Here is a 26771-nt window from a genome sequence, read left to right on the forward strand (position 1 = left end):
ACACAGTCCAACATGTATTATTGTCAGAGAGGAGGTCAACAACTGAACCACTCCTTCCTCTATTCACTCACTGAGTCAAGTACATTGGAATCAAGCAGGATGTAAAATAAGACCTGTAAAATCAAATTCTCAATGCACAAAATCTATTAATTGAAGGGTAATAAAGACCCTCACAAAAAAGTTCATCAATCCTGAAGGATGAAAAGCAAATATCATTCTTGGCAGAATTTGAACTCAGAATGTAAAAAACTAGAAGAAATGCCACTATGCACTTTGTCTGATGTGTTAACTGTTCTCCTAGCTTGACACTGTAATAATAATGGTTTCAAATTTCGGCACAAGGCCAGCAATTTTGGAGGGGAGGATAAATCTCTTACATTGACCCCGGTGTTACTTTTTTGACCTGAAAAGGGTGAAAGGTAAAGTTTATCTCAGCATGATTTGAACTCAGAACATAAAGACAGAAGATATACCGCTAAGCATTTTACCTGGCATGCCAACAATTCTGCCTGGCGTGACAGCTCATTGCCTTAATAATAACAATCTTTTCTACTAAAGGCACAAGGCCTGAAATTTTGGGGGATGGGACTAATTGATTACATTGACTCCAGTATTTCACTGGTACTTAATTTATCAACCTTAAAGGATGAAAGGCAAAGTCAACCTCAGCGGAATTTGAACTCAGAACATCAAGGCAGATGAAATACTGTTAAGCATTTTGCCTGGAATGTTAACAATTCTTCCAGTTCATTGCCTTAGTAAAAATAATCTTTTCTGCTGGAAGCACAAGGCTTCACATTTGGGGGAAGGGATTGAGTCAATCACATCGACCCCAGTGCATAACTGATACTTGTTTAATCGACCCCGAAAGGATGACAGGCATTGGCAGAATTTGAACTCAGAACGTAACGGCAGATGAAATACTACTAAGCATTTCGCCTGGTGTGCTAACGAATAATGAAGACTGCATCGAGAGGGATTCCAATCCAAAGGAGTAAAATATGAACTAGACCAGGCAAACTTAATCAGGGTTAACAAGATCTATCAAACAAGATTAAATACAGCCCCATTAAATAAAAACCATACAGACAAATCCTTCATCACCTCATCTTCCACTCTCTCCCTCGATGAAAAATTTGCACAAAGCTTAAATGCAATTCAATTATATGACCCCAAATCTCCTCACTATCTTGTATCGTAATGGCCAGTTAATGGCATCTGGAAGAAAAAAATTAATCAAGAAAAAAAGAACTTTTACCTTTAGTGTTTCAATTGTGTCGTTATGTTGATGTTCTATCACATTTTTGGTCTGTAAAGGAAACCAAATAAAAGATATAAATATTTAAGTGGAATACCAATTAATCAATCAAAAATAGTGAAAAACGGCCTTTTTTTCATCTTTATTCTTTTTCAATAAAAGTAATCCCTCGCTGTGAGAGTGTTTGTGATAGCTTTAAAGCAAACATTTTCCAGGTAGGGATATAAAGGTTGGAAAAGGGAGTAATTTATAGTCTGCAGGGTTTTTTTTTAATATTTTAAGAAGCAAATTTATTGGTGGTTAATGTTTTTTTAGGGCCTGTCGACCTGAGGTTGCATATTATTCCATTAGTGATAAAATGTGTCTAAATAACAAATTTCCAATGACAGTGTAAAGTAGGTAACATAGGGAGCGACAGTCATCTGCTGTAGACATCAGGAATATTGTAAAGGCTAAGATGGACATAGTGTGAGAGGGAGAGGGGGAGAGATGATTATAAGAGAAAAGGCCTTTGAAATCTGTAGTCTTGTAAGCATGCATGCATGCACACACACACACACACACACACACACACACACACACACACACACACACACACACACACACACACACACAAGGATGCTGAAAAGTTCCAGGCTTTAAGGGTATTGCGAAGGGCCTGGTTGGAGGCCCAACATTCTGAGTTCTTTTACATTGCTTAGAAAAACTGAAGGACTGCTGCAATAAGTGTGTGAATCTGAGAGGGAAATATGTCTAATAAAATCCTAATTAACTGATCCTCCTATATATTTTTTTTACCCAAACCCAGGAACTTTTCAGCATCCCCTTATGTGTATGAGTGTGTGTGTGTGTGTATGTATGTATGTATGTATGTATGTATGTATGTATGTATGTGTGTGTGTATATATATATATATATATATATATATATATATCTGCAGAAGAATGGCAACTTGTCCAGACAAAGAGATGTCTCTCAGGGATTTTGTAACCAAGTACAAGGTCTCAAGTGGCGAAACATTTACATAAAATAGATCAATGTGGTTAAAAATGTCAACAGATTAGAAAGAAAAAAATTTGAGGAATAGAAAAAAAGTGCCAGTAACTTTCAAACAATTGCAATGGAATCGTGTCGGTAGGTAACATATTTTGAAAATTCAAGAAATAAATGAAAAATGAATTTCACCCTTTAACCATGAAATCGAATTTCATGGTTATTCCAGAAATAATGTTAAATGTCTACCAAAAATTGGAATTGGAATTGGTATTTTCTTACAAGAAGCAAATTTATTGGAGGTTAATGTTTTTTTAGGGCCTGTCAACCTGAGGTTGCATATTATTCCATTAGTGATAAACTTGACACATCTCAACAAAAAATAGCTTCAGTCATGACATTCCGCAGCAAAAGATAGATTGGTATATTAAACTGGTTTCTGCAGTTAAGGATAATAAGGTTTTGAGTGGGCATATCTGATTTCCGCAATAAAAAGGTTAAGAGATTTTGTTTATTCTTAAATGGTCAAAAATTCACTTCTGCAATGTAATTTAAAGATGGACAATTGTGAAAGCTTTCTAAATCAAGTTGCTTCTACATCATGAATCAACTTTTCTACATTGACAATCATATCTCTATACACTCCCTCATGCTCTGTTATCTTAACATTTCAATGTAACTCAAAAATTCAAAGGATGCTTGATCACTAAACAGAAATGATGTAATTTTAATTATAAATAATTTAATTTTTGATATCACACTTGGTTACTGTCTTATCTGTTCTTGTAACCTAGCAGTTTGAAAAGTGGAGAATGATAAACCAAGTATCAGCTTGGAATGAATATCAAGATCCACATCATTAACTAAAATCCTTGATAGTGTTGTCCCACCACAGCCACAATCTAATGACTATAACCAGTAAAAGAATGACTACATCACTGCCTATAAGTTAACAAGGGTGACACTATGTAGTCAATCAACCTGGTAGAAATAGCAGCCAAATCTCCCTTGAATCACAGCATAACAGGTTATTAGACAATGAAGGCACATGGCTTAGTGTTTAGAGTGTTGGACTCACAATCATGAGGTAATGAGTTTGATTCCAGGACCAGGCTGTGTGTTGTGTCGTTGAGCAAGACACTTTATTTCATGTTGCTCCAGTTCACTCAGCTGTAGAAATGAATTGCAACACCACTAGTGCCATGCTGTACTGGCCTTTGCCTTCCCCTTGGATAACATCAGTGGTGTGAAGAGGGGAGGCTGGTGTGTATGGGCAACTGCTAGTTTTCCATAAACAATCTTGCCCGGGCTTGTACCTCAGATGGGAACTTTCTAGGTTCAATTCCATGGTCATTCATGACTGAAGGGGGTCTAAATTAAATAAACAGTCCATTATATCATTTTAACATCAGCTCTTCCATGCTTGCATGTGTTGGATGGAATCTGTTGAGGCAGATTTTCTATGGCCAGATACCCTTCTTGTCACCAACCCTCACCTGTTTCCAAGCAAGGTAGTATTTCATCATGGCCAGAAATGTTTTTGCAGAATATTGGAAATGACTGACACTGGTTGTATGACAGTGATAACCATTTACAACTGTCATGCTGTATCAAGATCAGAAGATACGTACACACACCTATACACATGTACACAAACACACACACACTATGGGCTATTTTCAGTTTCCATCAAGGAAATCCACTCTCAAGGCTTTGGTTAATCTTGGGCTATAGTAGAAGACACTTGCTCAAGGTGCCATCTCGTGAGACTGAACCTGAAACCATGTTACGAAGTAAACTTTTTAAGCACATAGCCCATAGCCATACTTGCACATACAATATGTGTGTGTGTGTGTGTGTGTGTGTGTGTGTGTGTGTGTGTGTGTGTGTATTTTTCTGTGTTTATGTTTACATTGCCTTTATAAAAAGTGCTGCTGTTAATGTCTCATAAGTTAGCACTTTAAAAACAGATTAATAGAATAAGAAGGCAAATGAAATAAATAATGGGGTCATTACAAGCATAAAAAATCCTTTGAAATGCCATGCCTCAGCATGGCGACAATCCAATGACTAAATCCAGTAGACCCCACCCCCACCACCACCACCACCACCACCAAAAAAAAAATCTGAGATGTTAGCATGGTGAAAATGATGTAAGTGATGGTGGTGGTGGTGGTGGTGGTGAGGAATGGGAGAAGACTTCCAAGATTATTTTGACCAATAGAATCACAGCTTGAAATTTATCAGTTGTATCTAGTGCAAACCACCAGATAGTATGAGATGGTAATCTATTTTAACACTTTCACTGCTAGTCACTTAGAGTAATTGTCTGACTGGTATTAAGAGAGTGAAAAGAGTAGAATTTCTTTTTTTATAAAATCAAAGGAAACTTCACGAGGATAAGTAATATTACTACAGCTTTTACTGATCAAGGCCAGTATATATAGATTGTTATCACACATGAAAATGATATTGGATGATATTGGGCAGAACATAAAGCATGTTAGCATTTTGTGATTTAAAGCTGTTGGGTTTTTTTTTTTGTTTGTCTTCTATTTTTATTTACAACTTAACCTTTTTGTTACCATGTTTCTGTTGAAATATACTGCCTTTTGTTTCAATTAATTTTGAAAATGATCTTTATTCTTATTGTTTTATCTTCTACTTGTTACAGTTGTTTGACTGTGATCATGCTGGAGCACTTCTCTAAAGGGATTTAGTTGAAATGAGTCAACCCTGGTACTTACTTTTTATTTTATTAGTTTCTTTTGCCAAACTGGTAAGTTTATGGGATGTAAACAAACCAACACTAGTTGCCAAGTGATGGTGGGAGACAAATACACACACACACACACACATATGATGGGCTTCTTTTAGTTTCTGTTTACCAAATCCATTGCCAAAGTTGTGGTTGACCTGGGGTTTACCCAAAGTGCTGCGCATTGTGACTGAACCTAAAAACACCTGGTTGGAAAGCAAGCTTCTCAACCACACACTCACGCTTGCACCTGACGGAGAATTCAGGAAAATAACTGTCATTATTATCAAACTGGTATTTGGAACATAAATTGACATACAATTTTGATAGAAGGTGTGATTTTAGATCATTTTTAACCATGAAGTTTGCATCATAGAACCAGGAGCAGTCCCAGGTGGTTTGATATCAAAAGGGATAATATTTCACATTTAATAGGGTTTATAATAATAAATGCAAAGGTGCATGTCTCAGTGGTTAGAGTGTCAGGTTCACAATCATGTGGTAATGGGTTCGATTCCCAGACCAGGCTGTGTGTTGTGTTCTTGAGCAAGATACTTTCATTTCATGTTGCTCCAGTTCACTCAGCTGTACAAATGAGTCATGATGTCACTAGTGCCAAGCTGTATTGGCCTTTGCCTTTCCCTTGGATAACATCAGTGGCGTGGAGAGGGGGGGGGGCTGGTATGCATGGGTGATTGCTGGTCTTCCATAAACCTTGCCTGGACTTGTGCCTTGGAGTGGAACTTTCTAGGTGCAATCCCATGGGTGCTTACTCTATAATAACAAATGTAAAGGCAAGTGGACTAATAGTAATGTTATCAGCATCATGATTGTAAGGTTGTAGGTTCAAGACCTGGATCATGCAGCACATTGGAAGGAAACTTGAAGAATATAATAGGTGTCAGTGTAGCTGTGTGATCAAGAAGTTCACACTGGAAGTTACATCCTTCTGAATTTTATGCCATTGGTAGTTACATCCTTCTGAATCTTGTGGCATTTTGCAGGGAGTGTGATACAAAAAAGATTGGCTGCTATTTCTAGCAGGTCCTTTGACAGCATAGTAGCTCCCTTTATGGCTTATCAACAATTGTCTGAATAGGTAGTTTTATTGTGACAACACTTCATTGCCCACTCAATACTGGTTTCAAATTTTGGCATAAGGCCTGAAAGTTTGTTGGAGGGGTAAGTCGACTGCATCAACCCAGTACTCAACTGGTACTTATTTCATTGACCCCAAAAGGATGAAAAGCAAAGTCAACCCCAGTGGCATTGCCACTGGTTTTCTGGTGTCGTAACCATTCTGCCAGCTCATCGCCTTATTGCCCACTCAATATTATTACCATCTCACTATTATCACATGACCAAACCTTTGTTCTCTAAAAAGGTACTTCATTTCTAGTTATTCCAGTCTCTTCAGTTGAAAGGGGTACCAGCAGTGTAAGCAATTGATAGTAATAATACTCACTGACACATGGGAGTCCAAAGTGTGTTCTTATACTCTTAGTTGCTTACATTCCTCAAGAACTGAGATATTCTTCGACCTAATGAGGCCTGGAGGCTCAAGACAAACTTTTAAATGACAAATACAAAGAACATCTTGATCTGTTATTCTTTATTGACAACAGTTGTTGTAGTTACTTAGTCTAGGTCAACCCCTAATCCTAATCGAAGGTGCTTCAGACATGAACAGCCTTTTTTTCCCCCCTTTTACAGTGTATCTCAAACTATTCTATTCAAAGTGTCTTTTATTTTTAAGTCATTAATTAGTGCAATACAAAAGAGATTGGCTGCTATTTCTAGTAGGTTCCTTGATGACATAATAGCTTCCTCATTGGCTCATCAAGAAATATCTTTACCAACCCTAAGGTGGCGAACTGGTTGAATTGTTAGTAAGCAGGGAAAAATGCTTAGTGGCATTTTATCTGTCTTTATATACCGAGTTCAAATTCTGCAAGGGTGACTTTGCCTTTCATCATTATATATATATACACATACATACATATATACGCATACACATATATATATATATAACATATATACATACACATACATACATACATACATACATACATACATACATACATACATATATATATACATACATACACACACGCACACACACATATATATATATATATACACCTACACATACATATATATATATACATACACACATACACATAACATATATACATACACACATGTATACATATATATACATATATATATATATACATACATACATATACATACACACATGTATACATATATATACATATATATATATATATATATACATACATACATATATATATATATATATATATATATATATATATATATATATACATACATACACACACACATACATACATACATACATACATACATATATATATATATATATATATATATATATATATATATATATATATATATATATATATACATGTACAAATGCACACACACACACACAAACAAACCAATATGAGCTAAAAATGGCAGAGATCATGATCATGAACAGAGCAAATGGAGATGCATCAAAATCTCAAGTGAAAACCTTTATAATGAGAGTATCTAAATATGAGTTTATCGACAAACACATCAGTGACAGTTTCAGTGCAGACAAGCTACAGGATAAAATGGGTGCTTAGTGACCAACACTGGCTCATGTCAACATTTGTTCAGCTTTAAGCTAGGGCATAAGGAGATATGTGCGCATTATGAATTTATGCACACGGTAAATCCAAAGTCAACATGAAATCTGCAGTAAAGCTATCTACGGCTCGATATAAACACATTTGTTTGACAGCTGGACAGCAGTTATATGATTGTAGAATAAGTTTTTTTAAACTCTGTAGAAAATAATCCATTGAACTGAGTTAGCCATTAAGTAATGTAAACAAATTAGAAGTTACAACTGTAAGTAGTTCTATGTAAGGCAACTATAACAGCAACAGTGGGAACAAGTTTCTAGTTGGTTTTGTTAAAGAATATCAAGATTATGGAGGTAACCAATTGTACAGTTAGGATTAATAACACTTAAATCTTGAACTCAGGATATATTGAGCCTGTCTGGTTACTATGTAGTATGTATGCTCTGCTGTGCAGTTATCAACACCATGTTGGGAGCGGTTTTTATTTAAGATCTACTGATGACTGATGGGTAAAAATGGACACAGATGTATTAAAGTCCAAAGTATTTAAGTATTAAGAGCATGTCGGTATTTTGAAAATACCTCATGGAGTGACAACTGTACCCTGCATAGTTATGAGTGGCCCTGGCAAGGCATGGCACATGTTCAGCCACTCTACCATGGATACAGTGAAGTCATGGCACTGAAGCATGGTAGATTGTGAAGAGGTAGCAGAAGAGCTAAACTGAACCACTGATGCTTTTTACATTGATGGTGAGCGGGAGAATCCAAGAAAATCAATGGTCAAGATCAAACTCTATCAAGAGAGTAAGTGCAACACATCCATAGGGGTGGTGTCCATGGTTGTGTAATCAGCAAATGAAAAGAGCCATTATGACTCAAGCTCCCAATCGAAACATCAATAATAGAATTGAGTCGTAACAGAGAGTCAAGGGAGTCCATGCAAGTGATGTATGTATGCATGCATGTATGTATGTATGTAGTCAAGCGATGATGTTTTTATTGTTTAACCTCGGATCAGGCCTGAATGAGCAGTCCGATGGGCAAAAACATTTAGTCTTTCACTACTCTAACATTTTATTCAAACACAATGCACCTAGGATTAAATTATCCAGTGTGTTCTTTCTTTTTTTTAAGATGGAAGGAGTGTTTGACATAAAAATAAAACTAATGAATTATCATCATCATCATTTAACATCTGTTGTCCATGCTGGCATGGGTTGGATGGTCTGACCAGAGCTAGCAAACTGGGGTGGGGGTAGGGGGCTGCACCAGGTTCCAGTCTGATTTGGCATGGTTTCTGCAACTGGATGTCCTTCCTAATACCAACCACTCTACAGAGTGTACTTGGTGCATTTACATGGTACTGCACAGGTGCTTTACATGGCACCACACAGGCACTTTTACATATCATTGCATGGATGCTGTTACATGTCACTGCATGGGCACTTTACACCACCAGAAGGTTCAGTCTTAACACTTCTGCAGCAGAGTACATTTGTGATACCCTGCCTATGAACAACAACAGTAATACTAATGGACATTACTTCACCAGTGACAAAACAATTGCAAGCTTCCAAAGAAGCCTGTAAGTGATCACTCAACTTGCTAGACATAACAGCCAAATTTCCTCAACTTATACTTTACCATCTTAAGAGAAAGACACATTGGTAAATGTAGTCTTATCTAATCCTAAAATGGATGACTATGGCTGGAAAGTCTTTGATCACAACTCTACTTTATCATGGTTGGCTTGGGCTAAAAAAAGACAACAATAACCAATCACTACCATCTTTTACATGTTTCCGTCATTAAATTGTGGCAATGCTGGAGCACCGCCTTGAAGAAGTTTTAGTTGAATGAATCGAGTCCCAGTACTTTTTTCTTTAAGCCTTGTACTTTCTCTATCATTCTCTTTTGCTGAACCACTATGTTATGGGGACATAAACACACCAACACCAGTTGTCAAGCCATGGTAGGAAGACAAACACAGACACAAAGACACACACATAAATATATATACATATATATATATGACAGGATTCATTCAGTTTCCATCTACCAGATACACTCACAAGGATTTGATGAGCCTGAGGCTATAGTATAAGACACTTGCCCAAGGTGCCACGCAGTGGGACTGAACACGGAACCATGTGGTTGAGAATCAAGCTTCTTACCACACAGCTATGTCTGTGCTGATAGTAACAAAAACAACAAAATTAAGAGAAAGAAATCAATTAGAAGCAAAGAGAGGAAGGTAATTTATTCTAATTAGTGTGAGAAGTGGGTCTTCTTCCTTCTCCAGCGCAACAGGTTTCCAGATGGACCTAATATCCTGAGATGCTATGATGTAAAACAAACAGGAAATTAATTCCGGACACCTAAGGCAATTGAGGGATGGGGTTGGAGGGTGTTTCTATGTGGACGTACAAAATGCTAGAAATAACAGCAAAATTTCCCTTGAATCACACACCCTACTTTCTTACAAGGATCCACTGGATAATGTAGCCATGGATATGCTATTATTATTATTATTATTATTATTATTATTATTATTATTATCATTATTATTATTATTTAAGGCAGGGAGCTGGCAAAACTGTTAGCATTCCAGGCAAAATGATTAGCAGTATTTTGTCAATCTTTACATTCTTCATTCATATTCCGCTGAGGCCGACTTTGCTATTTATCCCTTTATCTTTTTTGTCAATAAAGATATGAGATTTGAATTCAGAAAAAAAAAAGAGAAGAAATACTGGGAAAGCATTTTGTTCAAAACACAACCAATTCTGCCATTGCACCATATCAACAACAAAGCAACATATCTAGGTAGACAAGAAACATTTGATGCAGGGTAACACATACAAGAATGGAAACAATGTATGTATATGTGTGTGCATATATATATATATATATATATATATATATATATATATATATATATATAAGAAATAATTGAGATTCACTTGAATTAGGTACTTAATTTGAAGCATCAAGTCAGTCCAGTATTATCCGCACAGCTTGTAAGGTGAATAAAATCAAAATAATGTGTCCTATTTCTTAAAATTCCATTTACTTATTTGTGCAGCTGAAGATGGCACTACATTTAAATTGATGTAATGATTGCATTATTCAATTAAATGGAGTTGCTTGAAATGGTTGTACTGCATCACTACTTGATAACCTGTTGCTTATTTTGATTTTACAGCATGGATAATGGACGTTAAATGATGATGATGATATATATGTATCTATATATACATGTACCTATACACACACACACACACATATATATATATAAGTATATATATATATGTATGTATGCCTATATATATATGTACATATGTGTATATGTACCTATATGTACATATGTGTATATGTACCTATATGTATGTGTGTGTATCTGATATATAAATGACAATTTCTGTCTGACTGTCCATCTGTCACTATCTTGCTGGCCAAACCAGGGAACCAATCCTCACCAAACTTTGTAACATCCAGTTCAATTATAGCTAAATGGATTTTAATAAAAATTGATAATGGACCAACTACAGGGGTGGGCTATTACATGATAAACTGAGAGGGGTGCAAAAGTGTTAGGTTCAGGGAAATGCGGCATAATGAGGGTAGCTGATATCAGGGAAGGGGAGGAGACAGGAATGGATAGACATACAGGGAATGTGAGAGACTGAGAAACGAAAGCAGGTACACTTCAATATATATAAAAGAGAGAGAGAGAGAGAGAGAGAGTGTGTGTGTGTGTACACGCATGTGTGTATCTTCCTTATGCATTCCAAAAGTAAGATGCCGAGTTTGTCGTATGGGGTATCAAAAGATTCAGTAATCTTTTGGCTAACAAATAAATTTTATTTTCATTTACATATTTGCATTACAAAAATTTAACATTATAATCTTTCTATAATTCAACTATCCTCAACAACATTTTTTACAACGGCATCACATTTTCTATGAGTGTGTACCTTAAAAAACATCCATTTCTCTATAGGTTATGAGGAAATAGTCACTCACTTTCTCTCTCACATGCACAAGTACAAATACAAACAAAAAAGATGCATGTATTTCTATTTATGTACATGTATATGAAAGATGTGTGTGTGAGAGAGAGAGAGAGAGAGAGAGAGAGAGATAGAGAGTGAGTGCCACTTACAAAAAATACATACATGACAACACACAATTTCACTCTTTCTCAAGCACATAGATGCATGTCCATTTCACATACATGTACATACACCTTTCACTTTCTGCTCTCACTTCAAAACAAATGTCGCCTTTTCACTTTCTCCTATCTTTCAGTTTCTGCTCTCTTCAAAGCATAAAGAAATGATAAATTTTTATGGAAATTAACGAACAATCACATGATCCCATATGATCAACCATATGATCGAGATGACAACTTTGCTGCTTCAAATGAAGGAATGCCATAAAATAACTTCTTTTCACACACACACACACTCTGAAGTTAAAATTTCTCTATGAGTTATGTTATTTCTTGCTATGTGTACACACAAAATTATAGCTCAAATCCAACTGAAATCATCTTTTTCTATTCTGTAATTCATGTTTGCAATGGGTGTATTTAAAAACCTGATCCTTGATATTAACTTAAAAGGAAGTTTTCCCAGAAATTCTGTCCTTTACCCATTGTTTCTAGCATGTATGAGGTGACATTTGTGACCTCTGCACCAATTGTTCTTCCTAAATTTCTTCAAAATACTATATTTTCAATACAGAAGCTTAGGATTTTGCCCAAAAAACATGTTCTCAAAAATTTAATTTTCTCCTTCCCCATCTCAATTTCTTCATTTTTTTCAAATATTGTCCTTGGTAATCCATGGAGAAAAAACCAGAGAGTCCAAATCTTTAAGAATTTTCTTCTTTCTTTTTTTCTTAAAGAAACACTAAAATCTCCTTCCCAAACATCCACTTTCAAAAAGCTACAAACTCCCAATGTTTCACTTAACTTTTTGGAAAGTGAGAAAGTTTCTGCAGAAATAATGTCATTTACCTGTTGTTTCTAGCATGTCGGCTTTTCTGGTGGTACTCTAATATTTTTTAACTCTGCTATTTCAGTACAATTCTACGCATGCGTGAAACATCATACGAAAGCGAAACATTGGGTGATTTTAACTTTTTGAAAGGGAGTAGGTAATGGGTGGGTGAGGTGAGAGTGTTTCTTTAAGAAAAATTAAACTTTAAAGGGAAATATATTTCCCAGATTGGATGAAAAAAACAATCCGTAAAAAAGTTACAAATTAAGAAATTGTGGTGGAGAAGGGGGGGGGAACTAAAATTTTGAAAACGTGATTTTGGGGCAAAATCATATTAATCCGCTTTTATATGATGAAATAATACATAGTTTATGATCCTTCTTAAGAACAGAAAGTACTTTCATACAAACCCATGCAAATTGTACCCCACCTCCTCCACTTTTAAACAAACAAGTTCCATTACACCAATAATCCAGTTCACTATATATCTCAGCTGTGCTGACTCTGCCCATAAGAAAGGAACAAATAATACAATGTGGCTGTGGGTTATAACACTCAGGCAATGCCAGGTTGCATTGCTAGTGCGTGTGTGTGTGTGTGTGTGTGTATATATATATATATATATATATATATATGTACCTATATGTGTGTGTATATATATATATATATATATGTACCTATATGTGTGTGTGTATATATATATATATATATATATATATGTACCTATATGTGTGTGTGTGTATATATATATATATCTGTATATATATGTGTGTGTGTGTATGTGTGTATGTATGTGTACATACATGTGTATGAGTGTGTGTGTGTGTGTGCGTGCGCGCGTATATGTGTATATATATATATATATATATATATATACCAATAATATTAGGAGATAAAAAAAAAAAGAAAGAAGGGAGAAGGCAACATGGCAGAACTAAAAATAAATCAAGAGGCATAAAAAGGAATGAAAAGATGAGACTATTAAGTAAAAGCTGGTTAAAGGGAGCCCTGAAATGTGGTTCATGCAATGCTAAATGTAATTATCACCTTTGGTAGCCATGGTATCAGAGATAAAGAGATTACATATCCCCATGGTGATATTAGCCATGGAATAAACAATCCTGCAGGAAAGCTAATGAGAAAGGCTGTGTGTCACTCAACCTGCTAGAAAGAGCAGCAAAATTCTCCCAACCTTGTGTAATGTATGCCATAACATCTTTTATCTTTCATTTGTTTCAGTCATTGGACCATGGCCATTGGCCATGCTGGGGCATTGACATGAAAGGTTCTAGCTGAACAAATCAACCCCAGTACTTGTTTTTTTTTTTTAAGTTTGGCACTTATTCCATCAGTTTCTTTTGCTGAACTGCTAGATTTTTTAGAGATGTAAACAAACCAACACCAGCTGTAACGGATAGGGAGTGGTGACAAACACACACACCTGGTGAGTTTTCTAACAATTTTAATTTACCAAATTCATTCACAAAATATTGGTTGACCCAGGACTATAGTAAAAGACACTTGCCCAAGGTGCCACACAGTGGGACAGAACCTGAAACCATGCAGTCACAAAATGAGCTTCTTAACCAGAGTGTCATGTCTAACATGTTAGCAAAAAATAAAACAAAAACAGTGTAGGGCTCAATGGATAAGGTAGTCCTAGATACAGTACATCTGAAGAAGAAAGATAAAAACTTGGTTACAACCAGATTGTCTTTGAGCTATACCTCAGAATTGTCGAAGTATGGAATAAACTACCTGAGTCCCATATTAGCTATCCTAACACTACACCCTTCAAATATTCCATGCTCCCCAAAATTCACCAACTCTAAGCAGCCTTTCCTTATTGTGGCCCTTTTACAGCTAACTTTTCCCCTTCAGTCATGAATGACCATGGGCCTGCACTTAGAAATTTCCTCTCTGATGCACAAGTCTGGGCAAGGTTGTTTGTGGAAGGCCAGCAGTGGCCCATGCATAGCAGCCCCCCCCCCTCCATGCCACTGATGTTATCCAAGGGAAAGGCAAAGATCAATACAACTTGGTACCAGCGACGATGCAACTCATTTTTACAGCTGAGCGAACTGGAGCAACATGAAATAAAGTGTCTTGCTCAAGAACACAACACACAGCTCAGTCTGGAAATTGAACTCACTACCTCATGATTGTGATCCCGATGCTCTAACCACTGAGCCATGACCCTTCACTCTGTTAAATGTAATATTTATTTATTCACATTGTTTTGATTTAATGATTCATTATCTTGTAGCTTTGAAATTTCAATGATGTGATTGTTTAGTTTTAGAATGGCATTGTAGGGTAGGTGTGAGAGGCCAGATCTTGATGGTTTGAACATAAAGCAGGTAGAATATTTAGATTGGATATGGCCAGTTAAAATACTGAAAGGTTAATGGTATCAATGTTAAAAGAGTTGTTTTTGTTTTAAGTTTCCAAAGTTAGATCTTGTAAGTGGAGTGTTCTGGAACTTGGTAGAAAGACTGGGCAAAATGAATATTTTGCAAGGTTGAAAAGAGAATGAAAACAATGAGAACAATAGAAGAAAATCAGTAAAGTAAATGAAAGGAGTTTAGATCAGTGGTTCACAACCTGGGTCCATATAAGATTTTGTGGTTAAAATTTATGTGCAATAAATTAGTTTTAATTCTACAATACACAAAATATTTTTTTTTAAATGTTTTTATGGCCATTTCTAATAATATCTAATTATAAAAATACAGTAAGATTTTTCTTTATATAGATTGAATGGCTATGGAGGGTCCAGTAGAATAAAATAGGAACCAAAGGGATTCAGAGGTATAAAAAAAAAATTTAGAACTGCTAGTTTAGATAAAGTGTAGAATAACAAGTTCAAAAGGAGTAAAGAACTGCAGTGTGGGCCAAAGTCACTCAGAGAAAGTTTGGGTCACCACCATCAGAAAGAAGGGAGAGAGGGGAAAGAGAGAGAGAGAGAGAGAGAGAGAGAGAGATAGAGAGAGAGAGAGAGAGAGAGAGATAGAGAGAGAGAGAGAGAGAGATAGAGAGAGAGAGAGAGAGAGACTGGTGTTGTAATCCAGTTCAGTGTCCATCTACTTGAAATACAATTTCTCTGTGTAGCAACAATCAAATTTTCCCTTAATGATCGCTCTACAGTATTTAAGTGGAGGCACATGGTTCAGTGGTTAGAGTGTTGGGCTCACAATCATGAGGTAGTGAGTTTGATTCCCGGACTGGGCTGTGTATTGTGTTCTTGAGCAAGACACTTTATTTTACATTGCTCCAGTTCATTCAGCTGTAGAAATGGTTGTGATGCCAAGCTGTATCAGCCTTTGCCTTTCCCTTGGATAACATTGGCGGCTCAGAGATGGGAGGCTGGTATGCATGGGCAACTGCTGGTCTTCCATAAACAACCTTGCCTGGACTTGTACCTCAGAAGGAAACTTTCTAGGTGCAATCCCATGGTCATTCATGACCGAAGGGGGTCATTACCCTATAATAACAAATGTAAAGACAAGTGGACTAATAGTGATGTGGTCATTCATGACCAAAGTGGGGTCTTTACCTGTTACAGTACTTAAAATGTTGTTCCTCCACTCCCCATGATGTCAACTCCAGCCATTCCAACCATGACCATCTTGTTTTATTTTTATATTTTTCTAAACATATCTTATAGGTTCTTCTGTTTTTTTACTTTTGTTGGTTTTTCTTTTGCAGGATACATTTGACTGCTAGTTCTAGCAAGCCAAGCAATTAAATAGAGACCTCCTTCACAAATATGGTTTTGCAATGTAGTTAGCCATGGCACAAAGCATAAAATAACTATTTTTGAAGAAGTAAGGTGAGGGTGTGTCTGTGTGGTAAGAAGCTTGCTTCCCCACCACATGGTTCTAGGTTCAGTTCCACTGCATGGCACCTTGGCTAAGTGTCTTCTTCTATAACCAAAGCCTTTGAGCCTGCGTGTGCATTTAGTAGAAAGAAACTGAAAGAAGGCAGTCATATCTATATGTGTGTGTGTGTTTTGTGTCTGTTTGTGCACCACCACCACCACTCGACAACCAGTGTTGGTGAGTTTGCATCCCCGTAATTTAGTGGTTTGGCAAAATAGACTAACAGAATAAGTACCAGACTAGGTGGGGGGGGGGGGCGGAGCATTAAGGAAAAGGAGAAGAGATATGGAGAGAATGGACCAAAAATTTGACATTTTAATAATAGCAGAGATGTTAAAGCATCAAACTATATTTCTTCCAGTAGTTTGGTAAAATTCACATGGCTTAGTTGTTAGGGTTTTTGGTTCATGATTATAAGGTTCTGAGTTCAATTCCTGGCAGCGCATTCTGTTCTTAAGCAAGATTTGTGCTTAAGAAGATCATGCTTAAGCAAGATTCATGCTGCATCTCCCCAAGAACTATGTTAAGGGTATGCGTGTCTGTGGAATGTTCAGCCACTTGCATGTTAATTTCAGGCTGTTCCATAGGTCAAATGAAGTGGAATCGTTGTTGTCGTAACCAATAGAGTACCAGTTGTAAGTTGTTACAATTAATACTACAATAGGCATAGGTATGGCTGTTTGGTAAGAAGTTTGCTTCCCAACCACATGGTTTCAGGCTCTGTCCTACAGTGTGACGCCTTGAGAGAGTGGCCCTGGGCCAACCAAATCCTTGTGTGTGGATCTGGTAGACAGAAAGAAGTTCATCATGTGTGCGTGTGTACCTTTTACTTATTTCAGTCATTAGACTGCAGCCATGTTGGAGCACTACCTGGTATTTATTTTACCGATCTCTTTTGCTGAACTGGTAAGTAAACGCACCAGCACAGTTGTCAAGTGGTGATTTGGGACAAATACAGACACAAAGACACACACACATAGACGTTTGTATATATATATATAAATGCGTGTGTGTGTGTGTATATATATATATATATATATATATATATACACATGCATAACAAGCTTCTTTCAGTTTCCATCTACCAAATCCACTCACAAGGCTTTGGTTGGCTCAAGGCTTTAATAGAAGACACTCACCTAAGGTGCCATGCAGTGGGCTTGAACCTTGAACCATGTGGTTGGGAAGCAAACCTCTTACCACACAGCCATGCCAAATATATATATATATTTGTATGTGTGTGTGTATTAAGGATACCCTAGGTGTCATGTTAAGAAAAGTATCTTAATATCTCGTCAATTTTTCAAGCTGATCACATGGAGGAACGGTGTTTGTCTTCATTTTGGTTGAAAACACAAAATGTCTCATGAAATGTCTCGGGAGTTGAAAAATTGTTAAGATAGTAAGATATTTTCCTTAACATAAAACCAATGGTAGCCTTACTACGCGATTAAGAAACTTTATCCACCAATGTAGCGATGAGCACTCATTTACTTGTTTCAGTCATTTGACTATGGCCATGCTGGAGCACCGCTTTTAGTCGAGCAAATCGACCCCAGGACTTATTCTTTGTAAGCCTAGTACTTATTATATCGATCTATTTTTACTGAACCGCTAAGTTACAGGGACGTAAACACACCAGCATCAGTTGTCAAGTGATGGTGGGGGGGACAAGCACAGACACACAAACATATACACACACATACATATATACGACAGACTTCTTTCAGTTTCCATCTACCAAATCTACTCACAAGGCTTTGGTTGGCCCGAGGCTATAGTAGAAGACACTTGCCCAAGGTGCCACGCAGTGGGACTGAACCCGGAACCATGTGGTTGGTAAGCAAGCTACTTACCACACAGCCACTCCTGCACCTACACATATATATATATACATATACATATATATATATATATATATATATATATATGTGTGTATATGCATACACACACACATATGTATATACATCTATGTATGCTTGTGTTTGTCTTCCACCATCACTTGACAACTGGTGTCAGTTAGTTTACATCTCTGTAACCAAGCAGTTCAGCAAAAAGAAACTGATAGAACAAGTGTCTTGCTGAAAAGAAAAAGAAAGTACTGCGGTCAATTTGCATGAGTAAACCCTTAAAGGCAGTGCCCCAGCCTGATTGCAGTTCAAAACTAACATAAAAGATATATTAAAATACTAACTCCACTTGATACACAAAAGTCTCTGAGTGAAAGATTACAATGCTGTGAATTTGGCATATTCCATTAGGCACACAAGAGAGAAGGACATAATTTCATATAGAATCTGCTGTCATGGCAGAAATCCAATACTGGTAGAAAGACAAATGAGTAGTAAATTTATAAGGTATGCATATAATGAAAGCATATAAATATATATATATATATATATATATATATATATATATATATATATATATATATATATATATATATATATATATATATATATATACACATTAAAAAGGTAGGTGTGGGTGTAATAAAAGCAAAAGCTAATTAGAAATACAAATATGAATAGAGAGATAAAATAAGTACAAGACTGAAATATATACCGAGGTTAGAATGATTGATAAAAAATTTTGATGGAGATGACCCAACATGGCAATAGACTACTTTCAGACACCATCATCATCATTTAATGTCTGCTTTTCATGCTGGCATAGGTTGGAGAGTTTAACCAGAGCTGAAAAGGCCAAAGACCACACCAGGCTGCATTGTCTGTTTTTGGCATAGTTTCTATGGTTTGATGCCCTTCATAATGCCAACCACTCTGCAGTGTACTGGGTGCTTTTTATGTGATGCTAGCACCAGTGCTTTTAATGTGATACCAGTACAAACATGGAACCAGAACCAACAGAAGAATAATCCCTACAGCAGGCATGGGCAACCTTTTTTGTGAAGTGGGCCAATGAAACATGGGGTCACCATCAGGCAGGCTGCAGTACTAAGAAACTTCAAGGCAATTTTTTTGTTGGGCCATTCATAAAGTCCTGCAGGCTACAGTTTGCTCATAATTGCCCTACAAGATGATACTTTATAATTTAATCTGTGTATCCTGGTTTTAAAATAGGTACACCACATTCCTGTGTATCATAATAGCCAATTAGAAGGGTTGCCAACAGCAAGGGCATCCAACAACCTCAGAAAACCCATGTACCCATACAAGCATGGTGTGGCTCTGTGGTTAAATAGTTTGTTTCTCAACCATATGGTTCTAGGTTCAGTACCATTGCATGACACCTTTTGAGGAAGAGTTGTCTACGGTAGGCCTGGGCCAAAACCAAAGCCTTGCGAGTAGATTAGATTTTGTAGACAGAAACTGAAAGAAGCCCATCATATATGACAAGATTCAGTTGAATAAGGTACTTAAAGGTGAGGAACCTAGTTAGGTTGGAATAAAATGAACATACAACAATTAAGGATGAATACCAACCTCGGTACAGAAGTACTGGCAGAATGATATTTGGGTCATGTGTGCAGTTAATTGGACCCAACTGCCTTTGAGCTATTCAGACATGTACATTTTATTAAATATACAGTCCACGATATGCTTTGGAATATGCAAAGGGCAGGTTCCAAGAGAGGTTAATTAAAAATAAATAAGTAACAATTGAGGGACAGGTGTCAGTTCAGGTGTAATGAACAGACACCTGTTCATGAATTGCTACTTATATATATATATATATATATATATATATATATATATACAGGCTGAGCCAAAAGTCATGCACCAAAAACCGTTGACATTTATACTATTATTATTATTATTATTATTATTATTAACATTATTAAGACAGTGAACCAGCAGAATCGTTAGTGCACTGAGTGAAATGACTTAGCAGCATTTCTTCCATCTTCACGCTCTGAGTTCAAATTCCACTGAGGTTGACTTTGCCTTTAATCCTTTCGGAGGTTGATAAATTAAGTACCAGTGAAACACTGGGTTAATGTAATCGACTAGCCCCCTCCCCAACAATTTCAGCCCTTGTGCCTATAGTAGAAAGCATCATTATTATTATTATTATACAAGGTGGTGAGCTGGCAGAATTATTAGCATATCAAGCAAAACGCTTCGCAGCATTTCGCCCATCACTATGTTCTGAGTTCAAATTCTGCTGAGGTTGATTTTACCTTTCATGGGGTCGATGTAACTGAGGTTGATTTTGCCTTTCATGGGGTTGATGTAACTGACTCATCCCTTTTCTCAAAATTACTGCCCTTGTGGAAAGTTTTGAAACCATTATTATTATTATTTTGTTTTTCAGGTACATGTGCATTCATCACTATTTTAGAATAATTGAAGCATGTCTGACAATCCTGGAGTGTATTGAGTGTCTCTTGGTGTGACTTTTGTCACCCCCACCCCACCCCATGTGTGCATGCACATGTGTGTTTGTGTATCTTTATGTTTATTTTCCATCATTGCTTGACAACTAGTGTTAGTTTGTTTACATCTTTGTAACTTAGTGGTTCAGCAAAAAGAGTTGATAGAATGAGTACCAGACCTAAAAAAATGTAAGTACACGAGTTGAGCTGTTTGACTAAACCCTTCCAGGTAGTGCCCCAGCATGGCCATAGTCTAATGACTGGAACAAGTAAGAGATAAAAACTGGTAAAAACTGATGTAAGCCATGAAACTGATGGTGATGATGATGATATTCAGTGATGAAGAAATTAAAAGAATGGTACATGAAAATCTGCTGAAGCTGAATAAAGAAAACAACTTTTTTTGCTAGAAGGCAAACTTAAAGAGATAACGATTGCCGAGCCATTGAATAATTGCAATTAAATGAAATTAAATAACGATCATTATTATTAAATGAAACCAACAAGCTGTTAGGTCAGCGAGAATATTAACCCAAAATAACAGAAACAAAGACCAAACTTTAATGCATTAACTGGGGTCTGTTTGTGTAGAAGGTGACCTGGAACTCACACACCAACAGAGAGGGTTACAGGACCAGAGACACAGGATTGTTTCCACCACGGGGGGAGGGGGGAGGAAGGAATGAAGGAATGAGAGTAAGAAGGAAAGAAGAAAGGAAAAAGAGAGAAAGAAAAACAAAAACAAAAACAAAGAAATAAAAATAGAGACAGACAGATAGATAGATAGATAAATAGATATAAAGATAGAGAGACAGACAGCTAGATAAATAGATATAAAGATAGATAGATAGATAGACAGACAGATAGATATAAAGATAGATAGATAGATAAAATAGATAGATAGATATAAAGATAGACAGACAGACAGATAGATAGATAGATAGATAAATATATATATATATATATATATATATATATATATATATATATATATATATATATATATATATATATATAGATAGATAGATAGATAGATAGACATAAAGATAGATATAAAGATAGATAGATAGATAAATAGATAGATAGATAGATAGATAGATAGATAGACAGATAGATAGATAGATAGATAGATAGATAGATAGATAGACAGGACAGATAGATAGATAGATAGATAGATAGATAGATAGATAGATAGATAGAAGGATATAGATAGGTAGATATAGATAGATTGATATATAGATAAAGACAGATAAAGATAGACAGATACATAAATATATAAAAACAGATAAAGACAAAAAAAACAGATGGATAGATAGATTGATAGATAAAATATTGGTTTCAAATTTTGGCACAAAGCCAACAATTTAGTGGGATGGAGTAAGTCGATTACATTGGCCCCAGTGTTCAACTGGTACTTATTTTATCAACCTCGAAAGGATGAAAAGCTAAGTTGACCCCTGTGAAATTTGAACCCAGAACATAAAGATGGATGAAATACTGCTAAGTATTTTGCCCCGCATGCTAACCATTCAGCCAGCTCACCACCCTCCAGATAGACAGAGTATTGGTAAGTCCAATCTCAATACTAGGCAGTGTGTTATGAATAATGGGAAAGGTCTGCTGCCATTCTGAGTTGCATAAACAGTATAATGAATAGAAAACAGTGAGTGAAGATGGAGAGATAAGACACACACACACACACACACACACACACACACACACACACACACACACACACACACACGCACACACACACACACACACACACACACACACCACACCTTGAAATCTCATATCAACACAAGGCTGAAATAGTTATAAAAGTAGAAGTATAATTGATTAAATTTAGGGCTGGTTGACATAAATATTGAATGTTGAATAAAGAATAAAGACTAGCATAGGTAATGGATCTTTTATTTGTATTCTTTCATTTGTTTCAGTCATTAGACTGCTGCCATGCTGGAGCACCATCTTCAAGAATCTTTAGTCGAATGTACCGACCAAGTACTTAACCTTTTTTAGAGCCTAGTACTAGTTCTATTGGTGTCTATTGCTGAACTGCTACGATACGAGGACATATACACATCAATGCTAGGTGTCAAGTGGTGACGGGGGACAAATATAAACAGAAAGACACACACAGAGATACATACATATATCATCATCATTTAATGTCCATTGTCCATGCTGGCATGGGGTGGACGGTTTGACCTGAGCTGGTAAGCTGGAATGCGGCACCAGATTCCGGTCTGATTTGGCATGGATTTCTATGGCTGGATGCGCTTCCTAACGCCAACCACTCTGAAAGTGTAATGGCTGCTTTTATGTGCCATCAACATGGGTGCGATTTGCGTAATACCAGAATCTGCCACAACTGCAATTTTGCTTGGTTTGATGGGTCTTCTGCTCAAGCATGACATAATGCCAAAGGTCTTGGTCATTGCCTCTGTGAGGCCCAACACTTAAAAGGAACTCAGCCACTTTGCCTGTATGTAGCTCAACGCATGAAAGGTGTTCTTTACATCTTCTTAGGGCATCAATGGAAGTGGGGTACCACCACAGACATGGTAAATGGTTTATAGCACAAAAGAAATCACTTTAAACTTGCTTAAATAAACATTATTGAATGTGCCTTTCCAAATATAGACATTGTCTTGCGTATATTTTTAACATTAATGGTCACAGATTGCTAAGCTGAGCATTCATTTTCTCATTTGAAGTATGTTAAAAATCCCACAAGAACAACTGTGCAATAAGGTAGGCTGGATACCTTATCACTGCTTAGTATGGAACCAGATGTCTTACATAAGATTAATTTCAAGGATCTGATCAAAGACTTTGCAATTAAAAAATGTAGGAGAAAACTTTTTGAACATAAATGAATGGAAGTATGCAAAAATAAACATCATTGATTTAGTTTCATTTTTTTTTTCTATAGTTTCAGCTGAGAGCTGCGGCCATGCAGATGCACCACCATTTATTTTGGAAAATAAAAATTTATTTTATGGTTTATTATTGTTTATATTTTGAATTACATATATACAGGAGCACCAAAATCTTTTAAATGCTTCAGGCCTCCATAGGTCTTAATCTGGCCCTGCATAATTTCACTCCCTGCACCAAGTGACATGTTGTGCCCTTCAGCAAAACACTTTATTTTGTGTTGCTCCAGTTTTCTTAGCTGAAAGGGGAACCAGTAGGAGTTGAATGAGGAGGACACCTTGCAACCAATTGCATACTGGAATCCCATACAGAAAGGGAATTCAAGAGGGAAGAAGTGGGCATAGCAGTTGGTGCAGGTCCCACAATATGGGTGTTGAGAAAAGGAGAGACAAGTGGGGTGAGAAATGCCCATGCTGAGGTGGCACAATACTAGACAGTCTTGAGGAACAGAGGCAATTGTAATAACAGTGAAAAAGAGAGAGATAGTGGACAGTGCATCTTGCAGCTAGTGATTGTGCTGTGATCAATCAATCAGATGGCACTTTTGGGGGGTGGGGTAGGAGGCCTAATAGTTCTGCATAGGCGCAGGCATGGGTGTATGGTAACAAGTTGCATCTCAGCCACATGGTTCTGGGTTCAATTCCACTGCATGGCACCTTGGGCAAGCATCTTCCACTATAGCCTCAGGCCGACTAAAGCCTTGTGGGTAGACTTATTTGGTGGATGGAAACTGGAAGAAGCCTGTCTTATGTGTGTGTCTGTCTGGCCCCCATCACTGCTTGGCTACTGGTGTTGGTGTGTTTCTATCTCTGTAACTTAGCAGCTCAACAAAAGCAATCGATAGCACAAGCACCAGATTCAACATTAAAAAAAAAAGTATTGGGGTTGATTCATTGAAGACTGTGCCCTGGAATGGCATGGGTCTGATACTGAAACAAGTAAAAAGAAAATAGACAAAGAAGAAGATGTGGTGGTAGCAGGACCACCTCGGATGTGGAAATCCCAGGTCTACTTCAGGGTCACATCTGTGTTTTGTAGAGGGGTAGTAGTAGTTAGGGGCTGAAATATTTCTTGGCTGTGAAAAATGGAAAGCATGAAAGCAAGATGATTGATGTGTATAAAGGACAGTTGATCTGGCATTAAATGCATCATATAATGAGCATCCATTACCACGTGGATTATATTATTATATTATTCCAGCTGCAAAGTAAGACAATCCACTCACAAGTGAATGCCCTTTCTCTTGGATAGGAATATTTCGAAAGAGTGTGGAAGAAAATACAAAAAGAAAACAGGAAAAATGAAATGGAAAGAGGAAAACTAAAACAAAGACATAAAAGATACACGGAACATTCTCCATGGAATTATCATCTTGTGATGGAAAAAAAATATTTGGATACAAGAAAAGAAAAAAGAAGAAAGAAAGAAGCAATCACAATTAAGTTAACACAAATGACCTGATATTTTGTCTAAATGACAGATTAGTTAAATAGTGAGTTTCAGATTGAAAGAAAAAATATATTAAAAAATGAATAAACAGAAAATAGATTAAGAAAAAGCAGGAAATTATTTTGTAAAAAATATAAGCTGACTGATATGGGAACAGGTGTATATCATTTATGATATCTTGCTAACTGATCCATATCTAAATTTCTAACTGGGAAAAAATAAAAAAAATATCAAAACAATATTATGATGATGATGATAATAATTATAGTTTCTAAATTTGGCACAATGCCAGCAATTTCAGGGAAGGGGTTAAGTCAATTATGTCAACCTCAGTACTTGACTGGGACTTGTTTTATTGACTCTGAAAAGATGAAATGCTAAGTTGAGCTCAGTAACCATTTCTTCTAAAGGCACAAGGCCTGAAATTTTGGGGAAGGGTTCAAGGTAATTGTATCAACCCCAGTGCTCAACTGGTAATTTATTTTATAAACTCCAAAATAATGAAAGGCAAAGTTGACCTTGGCAGAACTGAAACTCAGAACATAAAGATGGATGAAATGCTACTAAGCATTTTGTCCAGATTGGTGACAATACTGTCAGGTCACCACCTCAAATTTTGGTACAAGGGCAGTAAGTTCAGGGGGAGGGATTCAGTCAATTGCATCACCCCCACTGCTCAAATGGTACTTATTTCATGGATGAAAGGCGAAGTCAACTCCAGCAGAAATTCAACTCAGAAAGTAAAGATAAATGAAATGCCACTAAGTCTGGTGTGCTAGGTACTGGGCCAACTGGTTTGAAGTTTTGAAGTTGTGATTTTCACCAAATTTTCTTTTTCAGAATTGGAACCTCCATAGCTGAAAACGTGGGTTTCCGTAAAAGAAAAAAAAATTTTTAAGGGAGGAGGGAGGTTGGGTTATGTCTCCACCATGTGCACCAAGTATTAATTGCATGACTTCAGAAGTCACCACACGCATTACATATACACATGCATATAAATATATATATATATATATATATATATATATATATACACATATATCGGAGACCCCTTTCGGTCATGAATGACCATGGGATTGCACTTAGAGAGTTAACCTCTGAGGCACAAGTCCAGGCAAGGTTGTTTATAGAAGATCAGCAGTCACCCAAGCATACTGGCCTCTCCTCTCCACACCACCGATGTCATCCAAGGGAAAGGCAAAGGGGCCGATACAACTTGGCACCTGTGATGTCACAACTCATTTGTACAGCTGAGTTAACTGGAACAACGTGAAATAAAGTGTCTTGCTCAAGAATACCACACACAGCCCGGTCCGGGATTCGAACTCATAACCTCAGTCGTGAGTTCGATGCTCTAACCACTGTGCCATGCGCCTACACACACACACACACAAATATATATATATATATATATATATATATATATATATATATATGCACATATATAAATAAACACATATTTAATGCTGACATAAGTAGGTGTA

The 26771-nt window shown here is 36.6% G+C and overlaps 1 protein-coding gene across 1 annotated transcript in view; it reads right to left on the reverse strand.

Annotated features, from left to right (window-relative positions):
• LOC106877382 (uncharacterized) overlaps window positions 1–26771 on the reverse strand; it is a 900394-nt gene that overhangs the window by 345894 nt on the left and 527729 nt on the right. The window contains exon 11 of the mRNA XM_089341355.1: window positions 1259–1309. Coding sequence (XP_089197481.1) covers window positions 1259–1309 — 51 coding nt within the window. The remainder of the gene's footprint in view (window positions 1–1258; window positions 1310–26771) is intronic.

Source organism: Octopus bimaculoides, chromosome 24 (genome assembly GCF_046866305.1).
Source record: "Octopus bimaculoides isolate indiv1 chromosome 24, ASM4686630v1, whole genome shotgun sequence".
Taxonomy (NCBI): Eukaryota; Metazoa; Mollusca; class Cephalopoda; order Octopoda; family Octopodidae; genus Octopus; species Octopus bimaculoides.